Source organism: Lineus longissimus, chromosome 3 (assembly GCF_910592395.1).
Source record: "Lineus longissimus chromosome 3, tnLinLong1.2, whole genome shotgun sequence".
Classification (NCBI taxonomy): Eukaryota; Metazoa; Nemertea; class Pilidiophora; order Heteronemertea; family Lineidae; genus Lineus; species Lineus longissimus.
The window spans coordinates 18,987,783-19,004,740 of NC_088310.1; the positions used below are offsets into that span (position 1 = coordinate 18,987,783).

At 39.0% G+C, this 16,958-nt stretch overlaps 1 protein-coding gene across 2 annotated transcripts in view; it reads right to left on the reverse strand.

Moving 5' to 3' along the window:
- The window catches only part of LOC135484108 (protein trachealess-like), a 68,922-nt gene extending 56,118 nt beyond the window's left edge, over positions 1-12,804 (reverse strand). For both annotated transcript variants that reach the window (XM_064765233.1, XM_064765232.1), the window contains exon 1: positions 12,744-12,804. In XM_064765233.1, coding sequence (XP_064621303.1) covers positions 12,744-12,769 — 26 coding nt within the window. In that variant the 5' untranslated portion in view covers positions 12,770-12,804. The remainder of the gene's footprint in view (positions 1-12,743) is intronic.
- Positions 12,805-16,958: the final 4,154 nt, after the last annotated feature.

A 16,958-nucleotide genomic window follows, 5' to 3' on the forward strand; every position in this document is an offset into this window, starting at 1 on the left:
GAAATGGCCTGCAAACTTCTTACACTAGTGATAAATGGCCAAGATAGCAGGATTTCACTGTATTAGCAGTGTCCAGTTGCACTTTATGTGTACTAGCCGCAGGGCTTAGTGATCATGTCAAATATTTCATTTTCTCGCAGCGTCTCTCGATGCTGTAATCAACCACTGGCAGGTCACATTGCTGTGGATGACCGATGGCCAGCAGTATTAAACCTTGACAAAGTTTTTATTAAGATATGATCAACTAGAATATGGATAGAAGCAAATAACCAGTATTTTTGAATGTGAGATATCGTTTACCAAACTATACTGTAGTAAACAGTGCAAAAATTATATCCTCTCACCCTCCCGAGAGGAATCTGATGGTCTTGATTTGCAGAAAAGATGCAGCTTACATTGGCTTGTGAATGAAAACTCCTAACTATTTCGGCTTCATAAAAAAATTTAGTCCAACACACCTTTTAGACCTACATTTGGGCGAGAGTAACGCATAGATGGCTTGTTATGAGAACTGAACCAAGTTTTTTTCCTGGATTTGGTCTTCTCAACATTTGGCTTTCTTTAATCTCGGAGTCTTGTTTTCAATCTATGAAATCCTTTAAAGCAGTGACTCTCTTTTATAAGAACTGGAGAATGACTTTCTGCAATTGAGACATCTATTTGCCATTACTTATTTCACTTCCCTTCTCTGATACTAATGTTTCAAAGCATATAAAAGAGTTAGACCAAGAAAGAGACTTCTTTTTTTAGTTCAGAAGCACACAGCAACCACAGTGGCAACAAGGATGATTAACTGACGTATCTCACCAAAACATTGGCTTCACACCCCAAAAAACCCTCTCTGTGCCCTCTTACAGAAATAGTATCAAACTGTCCACTGTCCCTTTGCCGAGAATGAAACTAGACCAAGCTATTTTGGCACTATTTTTTATATCGAAGGATGGCAGTGTCATCCTTGCGCTCTGATCAAGTTTCCAAGAAAAAAAGCCATCCATACCGAGTCTCCAATAGACAAACAGGATGAACGGTCAGGCTCAATTTTATGTCTAATGTTACTATTGTTTTCCGATATAGCTGATCTAATCATTACAGTCCTGGCTCAAATTCCGTTGTCCACGTGGGGGAAACTTTTTATCACTGTAAAAGTGCCATGTTAGGAATACAAGATGAACTTTGACGAACTGTGAACTCTATTCTGGTGATTTCTAATCTTGTCTTTTCACAAGACCTTGAGGTGCTGCAAATGGGATGGGCAATGTATGTTACATGGTTCTGCTTCAGTAGTTGTGGAAAGTTTATGCTCGGTACTTGCATAGCAAAGCTGAGAATTGGATGATCCCAAGCCGCCAATTTCGTAGGTCTGAATCTCTTTGATCATGCATTTTGTGAAAGCCAAATTGAAGAACAAGTCCCCATTAGAGAGTTTGTGAGATATCATAATTCTTTCTCATTGTAACAACACAATTCTTCACTAATTCTCACACAAGACTCATCAGCATTTTTCTACACCAGCCATGATTCAGTAATTAACCTCAGCAGCTAATTACTTTCCACTCTTCTTGGCATTCAGCATCAGATACAGCCAGAACACATTCGAAAGTCCATCATGCAAGCTTCAGCCCCCCATAACAGAGGATGTTAATGCCAATAGCGAGTGTACAAAACCAATTTGTTTCAGGCAGTGTGCTACTGACGTTGTGCAGCTGATTCATTGGCCACGGAGAATGTTTTGACAATTTGTATTAGCACCTATTAGAATAGCGGAAATATGCTTAGAGTTTCTTGTGGATGCCATCAAATCTTTATGCATTATTAGTGCAATATGATGGATCGGTTTGTTACATTGGAAAGGGAGAGGTTACTTGTCGTCACACTAATCTCTACCTTGGTGATTATGTGTATCTTTAACCCATTGCTAGCTCTGACTGGCAACTGGTCTGTCTTCGTGCAGATATTACTTACAAATAAAAATGTAGAATGTGAAAATTGAAGGGGTGCTTGCCAGAATCTGGCAATTCCCACTTTAAGGGAAAATGGAGTTCTTGGTATAATCTTGTTCACAGGCTACACACTCTCCTAAACATTTACTAGCTTGAATGGTCGAAGAGCTTTTTTAGTGGAAGTTACCTGCATATAAAAACAACAACACATACACTTTAAGATTATTGATGTAGGTATGTACTGTTGGACGGAGGCAAACCACCTCGTCCTCAACGAAATCAGTCGTGACCGCCAATGACAAAATACAAAAAAAAAAAAAAATTCTCAAAATTAACCTTGACAGCAATTGAAAGATTTTGACAACTCTCCTTAAAAAACAAAACCTGAAAGTTTTTTTCCACTCTGACAATGGGCTAACATTTTCGTGAAAACCCCGAAGTCATTGTTTGTGATCATGTGGCAAAAGTCAAATTGACTTGATTGTTATTATATGATTATTCCATGATATGAGGGGTCGACCATGGTGAGAGGAAACGTTTTATTGCTTGTCCAGCTTCCACCATGAGTTCATACCGCAATAAATCGGTCTGATTTATACTTGTCAGTTACGGCGATGACGTCCTGCTGATCACAGCATTATGGGTAATATTACTGCATAACTATATGGTAAAAGGTATGCTGGAGTGTCTGGGGGTTTAGCAATGTACAAGTTACTGGTGAATACAGATTTTGTCATTCTTACATGTGGTCTGAGACAGTGCGAGGTGGAAATAATGAAACATAGCCCAAAGGGATAAGCTGAGTTGCATTTTATTATATCTTATGCTAGAGGACTTATTACCTAAAGTTAGAACTAAAGTGTTTTTGGAAAGATGTACTGATAAGATAGTTGCTATTATCTACCTGACTTCCTGAAAAATCTTTCTTGATGCAAATGATAGTCATCGAAAAATCTATCATCCTCTAAGGTCCCAAATTACATACAATGTAAAACCTATGATATGTGTTGAAGTGGACTGTTCATACAATGTCAGATTTACAGACATTCAATTGGCAGATGAGTGCTCTTGCCAAACTGATTTCACCTGATTTCCTGACTAACTTGTCCAGATACGGTGTGGTTAATGACTGTCATGGATTGCATTGACACAGCCATTAGGACACTCAGCATCAACTGATGCAGCAAATGAAGGTGTCAACATGATAAAGGTTCCTGTCATGCTGGGGGATGAGGCTAAATACCGGGGAAGGTGGTAAATGTTTGAGCATGCAGGCTTGACGTAAAAAAACCATTTTTTTTTCCCACCTCGGTCTGATTTCATTGCAAATATATTTATAGACTTTAGTATATTCTAACATCTCGCTCTACATGTAAAACAACAAATGGATCTGCTTTATGCAACTCGCATTTTGACACGTGGGGAGCGGGGCTCAAAACATTGTCCTTTGATGGCCTCGAAAATGCAAAAATGAGCACTAAAACTGTTAATCAGTAAAACAAGGAAGGACATTTGCCTCCACTAGTTACAACCTACATGCTACAGAGTTTAGAAATTGTTTATAATTTTGGCTTAATAGTCCAATGCCACTACCAAATAAGCCATCAGACAGCGGAAAGACTAAGACCATTCCTGAACAAGCAGAAAGAATGAAGAAGGCACTTGACGGGATTACTGTGCTAATGACACTGTTTTTCCAAACTAATTGCCTTGTTGTTTTTCTGCAATGACTCAATTCGAAAATGCCTGAATCACTATCAACGAGTTTATTGATGGTTGACCCCCGAGCTGAAGCAACCACCAAAATGTTAACATCGTCAATGAAAACTTAAGTAAGTAATTACTGTGTCGACGTTGCTAAAACTGGTTGAGGTGCCTTTGTACAATATGCCTATTTTACCTGCAATATTCCTATTAGTAAAAGACATGTCGACACGGGATGTACAAACTGCCGAAGAGGAACAATGGCATTCAAGCAGACTGATCAAAATTCTGTACAATCAAAAATCAGTAGAATATGAATTTCACCATGAAGAAATGAAGGGACATGTTGTTCTAATGAAACTAATGGACAAGAAAAGAAAACACATATGACTCAAAACATTATGAGCAAAAGTAAGTTATAGGTGGTCCATTGTGCTGTATTCACAAGAAACTTGCACTTTGATTAAGTTATAGGTGGTCCACCATCTTTACAAGAAACCGGCACTTTACCGAATGGTCTCCTACACGTGCCTTAAGCAAATAATTACAACACAAGGGGTCTGGGAGAACATATTAGAAAGAGCAGAGCATTATACGTGGTTCACATTACAGCAAGCTCCATGGGGAAAGTAACAGCATTCTTATTGCCCCGCTTATCTCTCCTCAAGCAATGAACCATCTCCATGACCAATAATCACTAATTACATCACTACGATGACACTGCAATCAATAGGGGTTCAGCACCTCATATTACCAGAGTCAAATATCGAACCCGAGATCTCACAGGCCAAATGACGGTTGAGAAAACTGAGATATACAATCCTGACCTACCTTATCCGCAGGCGTAACGAACACGCTATGAGTAAATTGCGTAGTCCAGTGCGATAGCGTGCTGGCACAGATGATGAAGACAGGTCGGTCTCACCACAAACTGGCGGCAACTTGGTCAGGAAGAAAACGAAGATTAACCCGCGTAGCAAAATTGGGTAGGTCTAGAAGATGTGTCAATAATCGTACATTAGAGTGCCATTCTTCATGTTTACGACCTCGTTTCGTCTGTGTGGCTCTTTTATCTATCAATTCCATAATACCGCACACGGTATAATAGAACCTGGAAGGTTGTTCCCATAATACGTTCTACCCTCCTGTATCTCATACATTTTTAAATCTGCCGAGACAGGAAATATGTTTGCACTGGCCTCTTCAAGAGATACACAAGATCCCTAATGCATACCTTAATTGGCTCTGAGCACTGGCCGCCGTTTAAGCTCGCGCAAAGACTGCAGCCTGTAAGTCGTCCTCGAGGGACCAAGCAAAGACCACGGACGGCACAAGAGACTATGGACAGTGCAATCACTATAGGACCAGTCTTGTCATTACATTTACACTCTAATGTCGTCTTAATTTGCATTCCTTTTATTTCTAACTTTGTCATCATGATTCAATGAGACTTTGATGTACGTAGATTTTTCCAGTGCTCATTCCCTCGCATCAGGGAACTGTTTTGCCATTTCTTTATTTGTTCTCTTAAAGAGAGAGTGGCAGGAAATTGCGATGCTTCTGTGATGTGTTACGTTGAAGAAGCGGTTCATCGGTGAGGTACAAATTTAAAGACTTTAAGAGGAACTTAAAAGACGATCCTCTCAAAAAGGATACCACTGAAGCAGTCCTCCTTAGAAAGCTGTCCTGATATTAGTCAGTGCAATTTTCAACAATTTTCAACATCTTCAGTGGTGGCCCTAAAGCACCTTATAAAACACCTTATTGCAGAATCTTCCCCACCTTACAACCACCAGTTCAGAACAGAGTGAAAATATAAAAACAAAAAGTCTAATGTGCACCAAATGTTAGAAGAAGAATGTGTAATATAAATCACCGAATAAAATTTAAAGTGACTTTGAATTGATAATCAAGCCACCAAGATCACCAATCTATCGAGCTGTCTGACACTTAGTCTACACAGAGTAATCGTTCCCTGGTTTAGAGGATAAATTATTGAACTCATTCTTGGAGAGATTGTGAAGATGAGTTGAACACTTTGAAGTGATTTATCGGTAGTTTGGGTGCAATATAATGGTTGTGGAAATATGGCGAGCCACTTACACGCATCAATCATCTGTAACCAATTTCCATTGTTTAAGATGCCAATTTAATACTTTGTACGTCCATAAAAACATGGCAATTCTAGCGACCGACAATTTTTACCTGTGTAACGCAGTTTCCATACAGTCCATTTCTCAATAAAACTACAACTGGTAAATATTCGTAGTTCATAGTTAAACATAAAGGCATGAACCATTTTTTGAAAAAATCAATAGAGAAAATGGTTCTTAAGATGTTACAATGTTCTTTGCCGAAGCAGTCTGATAATAGTCTGCAACAACATATCTCAGTCTGATTGCATTCTATTGAGAAACATCAATTTTTGGAATTTATCCCAAGATGAAATCCTAAACATGCTTGGGGTTAAAAGGATGGGCACTTAAATTTTCAAGGCGACAGAAAAAAGTATGGTCCACTTCAAGGATGTCATCTCCCAGAGGAGACCCAATTTCAGAAAGATGGCTCATTGGTAATTAAACTGTGGGTGACGCCAGAAATGGCTAATCATTCCACGTGTCATGTTTGGAATATAAAATTATAATTATCACATATTAATTCAAAATAATGTCATTCTTTACTGAATTTTTTTCCACAGGGTAATAATTTAACCATCATGAAAAGTTGGACACCACTTCTTCATGTGAGCAGTTTGTTAATTTTCAGGAAACTTGAGGGCGTCTTGAAAGCGAAAGTTGAGAAAATGACAACTTAGTCATGACCTGCATATTGGTAACTTATTATGGAAAGGAAAAGTTGACCAGCAGCAACTTGACATTTCACACCATCATGAGAAGGGGCTCACATGCGACTTCAACTAGCTGTTTGGGTCAATTATGATCACGGTTCTGTTTGGGGCGACTGCAGAAGCTTGCACTAATGGCAGTCGGTGCTGTCACGACTTACTGGGGTCTAGACCTTGCATTGGGTTGCACAGAGGCTATATAGCCACTCAAAGAATCTGTGTAGTGGCGAGTGTCTGTTCCAGACTGGCAACAGAGTAAACTATAACATCTCAAATTTTACTTGAGATGCCAAGCACATAACTATACTAACAAGGATTCCTGTTTGTTTTGCAAGAAGAAAATATTTCAGGATGTTATTGGTCTGTTGGTAAATGTTAATTGAATGGACAAATTGAGTCATCAGTTTGTCAGAGAATTGGTCAGAGGATTATATCATTAAAACACAACATAATTTCTTTAGCTCATCATGCTGATCCCAAGACCTATCCTACTCGATGACAAGACATCTTTAACAACTGCAGAATCCGACATATAACCCATAAGCTGATCACAACATGATATAGTGATGATAAAATAATAAACCAGATGTCCGTGAGTGTTGGCCGTCTCTGGACATCGCTGGACATGACGTACTAATAGTCGGCAAGATGTATGGTGAAATCCGATCGCAGCTCTTTGGACATCCCGACAATACTGGCATGCTCTAGTCTGCCATCCGATACATGGCAAGAACCAAGTTGAAGGAAAACTATTAACGGTGAAATATTCTTGCTATTGATTTGTGTTATTGATCTAGGCGGTAACCGTCCATCATCCAATGGCCAATGTCCATCATAACGTCTTTAGCATTTCTTTCCGTTTGGTTATCTGGTGCAGAGGTCAGACTATGAGCAGCGATTGGCCTTGCAATGTTCCAAGTGATTCAATATAATGCAATTTTGTTTCAGCGAAGCATTGACTGGCCTTGTAACATCCTTAGTCCTTCTTTAATGCCATTTTGTTTCAGCAAAGCAATGACTGGCCTTCTAACTCCCTTAGTCCTTCATTGATGCCTTTTTATACAATAAGCAAACCAGTGACTAGCCTTACAACGTCCTTAATCCTTCTTTTAAGCCATTAAGTTTCATCGCAGGAGTGACTGGCCTCAAAATGTCCCCAGTCTTCATTTATTGCCACTTTGTTTCATAAAAGAAGTGACTGGCCTAACATCTTTAGTCTTTCCTTACTGCCATTTGTTTTTTTTCGAAGCAGTGACTGGCCTTTTAACGTCCTTAATCTTTCTTCACATTTTGTTTCTCTGGTGCAGCAGGAAGAGTCAACAGTGACCAGCCAATTCTTGGCAGCAAGGGTTGGATAAGTGGGCTGTTATTGGCCAACATATCCATAACAAGAACACTGTGTCTTTGCCATTTCCCTCCTCCTACACAGCAGGAAGACTGAGTAGGGATTAATCTGATTGCCTGAGGTCAGAAGTCGAATAACAGGCCCAAAAAGCATCAAACACCCTTCAAATCTACTCAAATGTGGCCAAAACTACTCCAAAAGAAGTTGGGTTACCATAATTCATATAATAATTTCTTATTTATTGAATAAAATAAAAAGATAACATATAGGATGAATTTGAAGGGCCTGATAAAAACATCACAGTCATTTCTTGAAAGGTTTTCAGAAAAATTCTGGTGACATTAAGAAAAAGCAAACCTCAGATGGTGGTGGAGTGGCTGTGAAGAGTCTTTATACACTTGTTGAATTCCCAAAGTGCTTAATGGAGCTACTGAATTTCGTTCATATTGAGGTACTGTCTCGATCCGCAAGGAAATGTTTACAGGAAACCCTCTCAACACTTGACACAAAACAAGAGTACATGAAATTGATGCAGAGTTACCAAAATGACTAAATCCAAAAAGAGATTGGCTCTGGAGTAATTGGAATTTGCTTTATCTGAACACCAGAGGCTTTGGACACGTTGGAAGGAACTGAACCTTAGTACTGAATGGTTTAAAACTTCCAGGCTGAAATTTTGTATTGATTACAGATAAATGAAAAACTTGGCAATCAAAAGTTCCAAGACAGTTAGGCAATATTGATATCCTATTAAATGCCCCACCATTGCACATACATGTAAGAGCCAATGAATTAGGGCTTGTCTTCTAAATTTCCAGCTTTTAAGTGAAGCGATGGCTGACCTTCAGAGCCACACACTGTCAAAATATTTCATTTTCAGTACTATTTAATTTGACAGCATAAGAAAAATGTAATGTTCCATCACCTCACAATTAACAAAGGACTGTGATGTAGCAACATCACTGTTGTGGTCCTGATGATGTGGCATGCCATATTTTGGCACTGTGTGCGACCTGTGGACAGCTTCACATGAGAACAACAGGGTCTTGTAATATGGGGCGCTGGCAACTAGAGTAGGATTTCCACTTACCAAAGATATTACCACGCTTTTCCTTGAGGGCACACTGCTTCCCTTCACCACAATTTGATCAATATATGATAAATCATAAATCATCGTTAGTCAATCCTGCTGACCAGATATGTGATAATGTTCTGTGGGACCAAGGCAATGATGGCACATATCCTGAATGTTGCCATGTCATCATCACATCACATCTATCATTATTCATTAGTCAAAATGACCAAGTACACAGGGTGTAACAACCCCAAACCTCCCTATGAAATCACTGTCATTCACCAAAAACATACTGTCAGGACGTGAATTTCTGCACTGTTATCCCAACATGCCCTGCAGAAGCATCATCATTTAAAGTTACAATGGTTGACAGGAGAATATCGAATCATTATTACATGTCGTACAGTTGGGGTCAGTTATCACTTCAAACGTTTGAAATCTGACTCTCCTTCTAACAAGAAGGGTGCAAGAGAATAGCATCAGATTATCTTATTGTATAAATAAACAATGAATGGTTGGCACTCATAGAGTCATTTTCAGGATATGTACCAGTTGTGCAATGTATGTTAACTTCTCCAACATTGGGAACATAGCACATGCTTTACACACAGCCGTGGTATGATTTAACTGATGTACAACGTAAGATTTTAAATTTCGCATTCTCTAAGCGACAATCCATTAAAATTACATATCTGTATGATGTAAAACAGAAGCAGGATATTTTTGCAAGTGTTCTGCAGGCAGCAAATTTGCAAAAATAAAAAGCCATGAAAACAGATAACTGATATCGGGTTTTCAAAATACTATACAAAACTGACACCAAAACTGCAATTACCTGTGCTACAATAATCACGAATACTTCCTGGTTTACAGTGGTTGCGACTTTGTTTCTGCCAATTGTGTACAACATACCTTACGGGGCATCTGTTCATTACATTCAAATAATTATAACATCCACTACTAAAATCTACTGTGGTGCAAATCGAGATGAAAACGCTTGAATTCATAAATTGGAAAAACGTCTCTCACAGATCATGTGACCAAGAACCAATTAAGACTGGTGGTGGTGATTGATTCTACTGGAAACATCTGATCAGAAACCTGTCAGAGATGGTCACAGATAAATTTGCCATAATTTGTGGATTAGAGTGTGACTCGTCTATAATTTGTGGATTAATCGTACTCTGTTGGGGATAATCACGGGCCGTTGGGGAGGGTGTAGCATTAATGGCGTAGATGGGACAGGTTTAATTGGAGATCTAACGGGCTATGATGCTTGCAGGTTTGGAGGTTTGGGGGCTGTAGTTCCTGCCATGCTTGAGAGGAAAATGCAACATGGAGACAGGCCAGAGTACTTTAAAGCACTGTTATGGCTTTTGAACGTGTTACCTTGTGAGCAGGTGGTTGGTCAGAGCCAAAGCATTCTTTTTCAAACTTCCCTATGCCCACAACGTAAAGTTTGTGCCATCACATTTCATGCGACTTGATGACCTAAAATGTCAGTCTGGAGAACCCTCCTCTGCACTTACAGATCCTTAGAGAGAAGATTGCAAAGACATCAGACTAAGAGTCAGAAGCTCTGGGAAAAAGTCATACTGACGCTCTTTGTCAATACCCCCAAGTTGGATCTTGCCAAAGTAAAGACAACTTTAATCCATTCCCATCAGTATAGAGGAAACAAAAAATACTGCAAAATGCCCCCTATTGAATTAGCTTTGAAAGATTATTACACTCCCGTCCTTCAAGACATCAACCTCTCGTGGGTAAATTGGTTACAAGATGTGCCGTCAAAACAATTCTGATTTGTTAACGGGCTTCTGAGGACGTCATTTGCATAATGATGCGGACTGTAGTCTTTGGTGACTTTGAACTTCTTCATGTTCGCTAACCCTCGATTAATGACATTAGGGCTGTAACGGCATGCAGTTTTGAGAGGTGAACACTACAGCCTTTTTCAAATTTGCCAGGTTGGATAACAGCCCTTTGCCAAGAAGGAGTGTCTAAATGGGACGGCCATGATAACCCATTTTTTGTAAAGATTTTATTAAAGTATCAAGAAATTGTTCCCTCTAATATGTTTAATGAGGGTTTTGATTTTAATGTTATGAAAAATTACGTTGACTGGGCTGATCAAGATTTGAATCAATTGATATCCTGTGGAAGGCAGACATTCTTTATAACCACTCGTCCATCTGAACTGTGTTTTTCTTTGGCACTGGCATGAACTAAAAAAAACTGCAGAAAGTATTGTATGCAAATCGAAAGCAGGCCCTTGTTTCGAGAATATTCATAATAATAATTAGAGCGTCTGTAACATTTCAGAATTATCACTAGTAAAAAAAAGGTTGTCTAAAAACACAGATTGTGTGAATGTTTATAATTCTAAAGTTTGAGTTTCCAGCAAGTTAAAGTAAGATCAAGATTTTGATGAAACATTCCACGGATTGCCTTTTACTAGAAAACAATCAAATCTTTTCTGAATGCATCCATTATTTCATGACAAGCTCCACCACTGCCTCAGCCACGCTGTATTTTTAAAGAAAACTTAATTAACACAAGTTGTAATGGGCATCGCTTCTTACTGGTGATAGCTCACAGAACTTGTCATATTTCTCGTCAATTCTTGAGCCACCAACAAGTGGATATCGCCTGGTCAGCGTTCGTTAATCCATCATTAATTACACCAAGTTTGTTTGGAATTATCTTGTCATGTTGAGCATCTTGTAGTGATCTTCACAAAGTGAACTGTTGCATGGACACTTTTCACAGCCATAGTATTTGGTATCATTGTGTGACTTTAATATGAACCATGAAACTTTTCCAAGTGTTTCATTTTCGTGATTTTTGCAAATGCACTGTGAAACGAGAACTTAAAAAGTGTGAAAATTACAAACTGTAATGCACTAACCATCGAATTTTGCTGCAAACGTGGTATTTAGTCTATTGCCAATTGAATAAAACCCGACTTTTATCTTTTACGACTTTTATCTTTTATGGTCTACGATAGCTCACAAACACAACTGCTACAAGAGTTAAAGTGGGGATATCCGCTTTTGTGCGTTTTTCGATACTGATTATTAAAGATACGAAATATTTGGGAGAATCACAAATTTTGAAAAATCATTTCAAAAGCGGTATCAAATTATGCAAGTGGTTGACACCCTCCAAGGGGTATTTGTCATCAAAGATTCACCTATCACATTCACTTCGAGAAAGACCTAAATCATAGTTGGTTTCAACTGCAAAGAAATAGCCATTCTGAACAAAATCATTGCAAAGGCACCAATACTCCTCTTCAAACTCCCAACCATTCAAACTGCAAAAGAAGTGTCTGAAAAAATACAACTTTCTGACCATTCTCAGTTTCCAACTTCCAAAGTAATGAATGAATGTGGCAAGAATTGCTTTAAATAGAAAGCCTGATCCCAACATCATCTTCGCAAAAAAGAAAGAAAGCAAAGCAAAGCAAAAGGAAAGCAAAAGAGTAAACTAAAATTAGAAGAAGTATAGAGAACTAAACCTGCAGATCATACCTAATGATAAAGATTGTGCGCAAGAAATATTTCAAAGCTATTCAAAAGTCAAAGAAAATGACTGATCCAAACTTATCAAAGTAAAAAAAGAAGAATTAAATTTTTCAAAAAGAACTAACGAGTACAAAAATGAAATAAGGTTCAAATCAAAAGATCCACATACCGACAATCTTCCCCAAATCATTCATCACTTAGTATCCTATCCTTGAGGTATTCCTGGAGTAAAACTTTCCGAAGTGAGAGAAAAGTAATGCGCAAAAGTGAAATGATGTAAAATGTGACGAGAAAAAATTGCACATACCTGACGTGAATAAATGGACTTAACATCTTCGCATAAACTCGACGTGAAGAAAAACACCTGTTCTCGGACTTTGTGAAATAAGTGCACTCCACTACGAGCGATGCGACGCTATCATCATGTCAGTTTGCCGGACACCACGTTTATGTGCCTACCTAATCAATACGTCTCTAGCCCATCGCATCGATATCCGCGGAAATGCGAGCTGGCCAGTCAGAACGGTACAAAGGAGAAACATCCTAATTACGTGCAAACGACTTGGATGAGATTGTCAGATGAGCAACTCACGACAGTATGGTCGAAACAATAGTGTGCATGAAGTTAGAATGATGGGATGTCATCTAGAGAAGGGAAAAGTGATTGTAACTGCAGGTGTTTGGGATAGGCTATAGAGAAGGGCTTTTTACAAAAGGGCTTGGCAGTGTACGAGCTTGCAACAGAGATTATTACTGGTTGGGAGCGGGGTTGGGTTGGAGACAAATGAACAGACAGATTGTGACCGTCTTCTGTCTTCAGTTCTTCTGATTGTGACCATAGCCATATAGACCTTCCGCATGGGGACATAAAACAGACTCTTCATGATGGTACTCAATTTTTGTTATCTCCCTTTCCTCATATTGCTAACACAATTCCATTACTTTGCTAGTTTATTCAAGGACTATCAAATGTAACGTTCCGCAATATATGCAAGCAAACTGTCAAAACAACAAGACAATCAGATGCAAACATCATGTATCCGCACATAAAAAAATCTCCCATGAAAAGTCAAACGATCGTTACAGAGTGCAATATTTTCAAATAATTTTCATGCCATACAATTTGGCGATGTGGACAGCATACAGGTTATGCCTAAATCAAGTTTCGGTGGTCGGTCATGAATAAAACACGATGAAGCAGTGACCGAGTGACCATATATCAGTAAAGGGCGTAATTTCTCGATTATAATAAAGCTTATTACGCTGATTCTCCACCTGGATGGCGATAAGATTTTGATCTTCGGGTCAACAGATGATGTAGCCGATCTAATCGTAGGCTCTCATGAATACAAAGACGCACCATCAAAGTTTGACCGTCCGGCCATATTAGACCCAGGTTCACACGACGTAATGATGATATACTCATCAATCTGGCCTCTGTCATCTACGACGGCATAAAATGACAAACCATTATTGTATCATTAATAGCGGTTGATTGGTTATTATTCCGATTTGAGACTAGCAGGAATCGTTCTGATGTTGAGGGGAATTTCATCAAGGGCTTTGAAACAGAAACACGCCAAATAAACTTTGATGTTGACAGAAATAGTTCTGCAATTATTCGGGTTGTGCAGCAGTCAATCATCGGCTTCAATTCCCACAACACGTTTTGTTACGAGTTTGAAAAAAGCCCAGTCCGAACTGTGCCCTGTCACCATTCACAAACATTTCCAAGACTTTTTCAAAACGTAAAGGAAAAAGTTGTCACAGTGCAGAAAAACAGGGAACCTCGGTAGCTTAACAGTGACCAGTGGTTCAAATCCAAGTCAAGACTACTTAAATTTTCTGTTCTTCTTTCACAAGAATTTAACTTTTTAATTCCTTAAACATGTTAAAGGTAGGTTTTAGCAATCCCCTTCCCAAACCCAACCCCTCATTTTAGGAAGTTTCAGAATAACCTTTAAACAGGAGTTGTGATTGACAGCGTCTACAATGGCCAACTTTAAATGTGACAATATTATGGAAATTGACAAAACTTCTGTAAAACTCGTAACTGAGTATATTGCGCTTTAATGGGACTGGCATTGGAAATTACCAGGTTTCCAAATGCAATAAAACAATACCTTCAGCGAAGACATTAAGGATCTCTGGACAGACATTCGGAAAAAGAATACTTCCTAGGAAACTATAAATCATGAGAAGATCCTCCCAAACCAACCAGGAAGGGAAAGTGGCCATCTACATTTACACTAGGCTGGCCATTATACGATGTGAAGTACCCATTAATATATTCCTATGGCTAACATTCATGGACAGAGGTCCCCGGTGACTCTTGCCTGTCATATGCAGTTATCGTGGCCTCGGTCCACGCTTGCCCAGCTATCACCTCTTTGGACCATTCCATTTCGGTAATGAGAGTTTTAGTCCAGATTTGCCACAATGAATTGAACATGTTTTGCAAATATCTATGAAATTATGAATTAATAATGAGCGGCACATTTGGATAGGAGGCAACTAGAATACAGATAGGGTTACACCTCCAATATGATATTGTACAAGAGCAAAATATGATAAATACCCTCTTATTATTTAAGAGGCAAATCTATAGAGATTTGATTCAGTTTTAAAGTAGGGAAGTACTCTCATTAATTCTCCTTCGCTTTTTTTCAGAAAGTCTTTCTTAGCAAATCAGAACATCAGCAACTCCTGAACATTTGCAACAATTTTCACAACTACATGTATGAGAAAGGTAAAAATCTTTGTCCGAAGTTCCTTTTAGCCCCTTTTCCAAGAACTTCTTATAAGGCATAAAGAGGACACAAACCCTGGTGTCACAAACAAGCAAAATACTTATCACAGTAGACTGAAAAAATTATCGCTTGCATATGTTGCTTGTCTGCAGGGGTGTGCTTGTGACAAGAATTGGTCAGCTATGTTACTTCTGATAAATATCAAACCGAACGATGACCATTATAACCCAAAGACAAGTGATATTCTATTGCAGGTTGCTGCAGTCACGAAGGTAGAATAAACGTTTAAGGGCCTTTCTCGGTGTTGCCTTAAACATCCTCCTTGGGATCCCTCAGCGCCTTACCTCACCTCCAATCAGATATGAACTTCATTTTCCACATTAAATCAAATAAATCTGAGTGACACATTTGAATAATGGCAAATAAAGCAAAATGACTGTAATTGTTATGATAGTGACCAGAATTGTTCCACTCTGTGATTATCTCCCATAATGCCCCATGACAAATGGCTGCCAGGTGTAATCATAGGGTACGCTGGTCAGGAGGCTGATATCAACTCTAAATGACATGAAATCATTGTTCCAGTCATGTTCTATCCCTGACCCCAGACGCCTAATGATGCCTGGCATTTCAATCATGTTCCGATTTTTATTGTAATGATGCTTTTGTTTGTTTTTTAATAATCGGATTACCATTTCGTTGTCATTTTTCAGACTTTCAAACCCAAAGGATTCAGTCGAGACTATAAATCTGTTTTTTTTTAAATCAAGTTTCTGTTTTTTGGATCTAGCAAATTTCATAAATAAATTGTACACAAAAAAGGCAAATTCTGGGACAATTTTCTCCTTTGCCGATTTTCGGAGACACTGCATTGTAGAGAGGGAATCTTATTTCTAAAGCAGGATTCTAGTCTCTTCAACCAGAACCTTATTTCTTGAACTAACCAAATCCACCTGGAGGTTTAGACTAGTCCTGTGCATCCGCTCTCAAATTGACCATTGTATCGACATGGTACAGCGACAGACAGTATAGCCATTTATCGCAAGTCAAGCTGTGAAAATCAATCAAAACCCAACCATTAACTGCCAAACTATTTTCATTATACACCCGGTCGTAAATATATAGCTATCAAGCAAATACCTTGAGATCAAGCAATGCTCATTTTTGATTAGTTTTCAAGCTTTGGCCAAAGTGCAATGTCTATTAGAAAACACTGATTATTGTCATGGATAAGGGCCGATCGCATCCTAGTTGCCACTATCGCGATTAGATATTCCGCGTCCATCGTTGACAGGAAGTTGGAAGGTGTTTGCCGCTGGACAAACAGGTCCGGGTGATCAGTGTCTGGTGAAATGTGATAAACGCCCTGAGAATAACAGTCCCTCTTCCGGTTCCAGCCTCGTGGTGACGCTATTTGCCAAGGCTCTCCAAACATATGTGGTTCCTAACACCTCCCATCCTCACACACGGACATCCTTCGATAGACTCCATCACATCCCAGAATGCAACATTTTATTCAAATGCGCTACATGGTTTCCTCAACGAGAGTTTCAGTATTTGCGAACGATGGCGGAGAAATTAATCCCGAAGTAAGGTACAAGGTTTGTGCATTTCGCAGAGTGTCCATTTCATTTGAAACTTGGCGTCCATTTCCCACCGTCCTAATTAAGGTCTAATCCTGGCCATATTGGCGTTAGTAGTGGTCAGTACAGGCAATCAAGTAGCAGTACATTGCTCATCACCGGCTCTCTCAAACAAATCCTATAGATTAG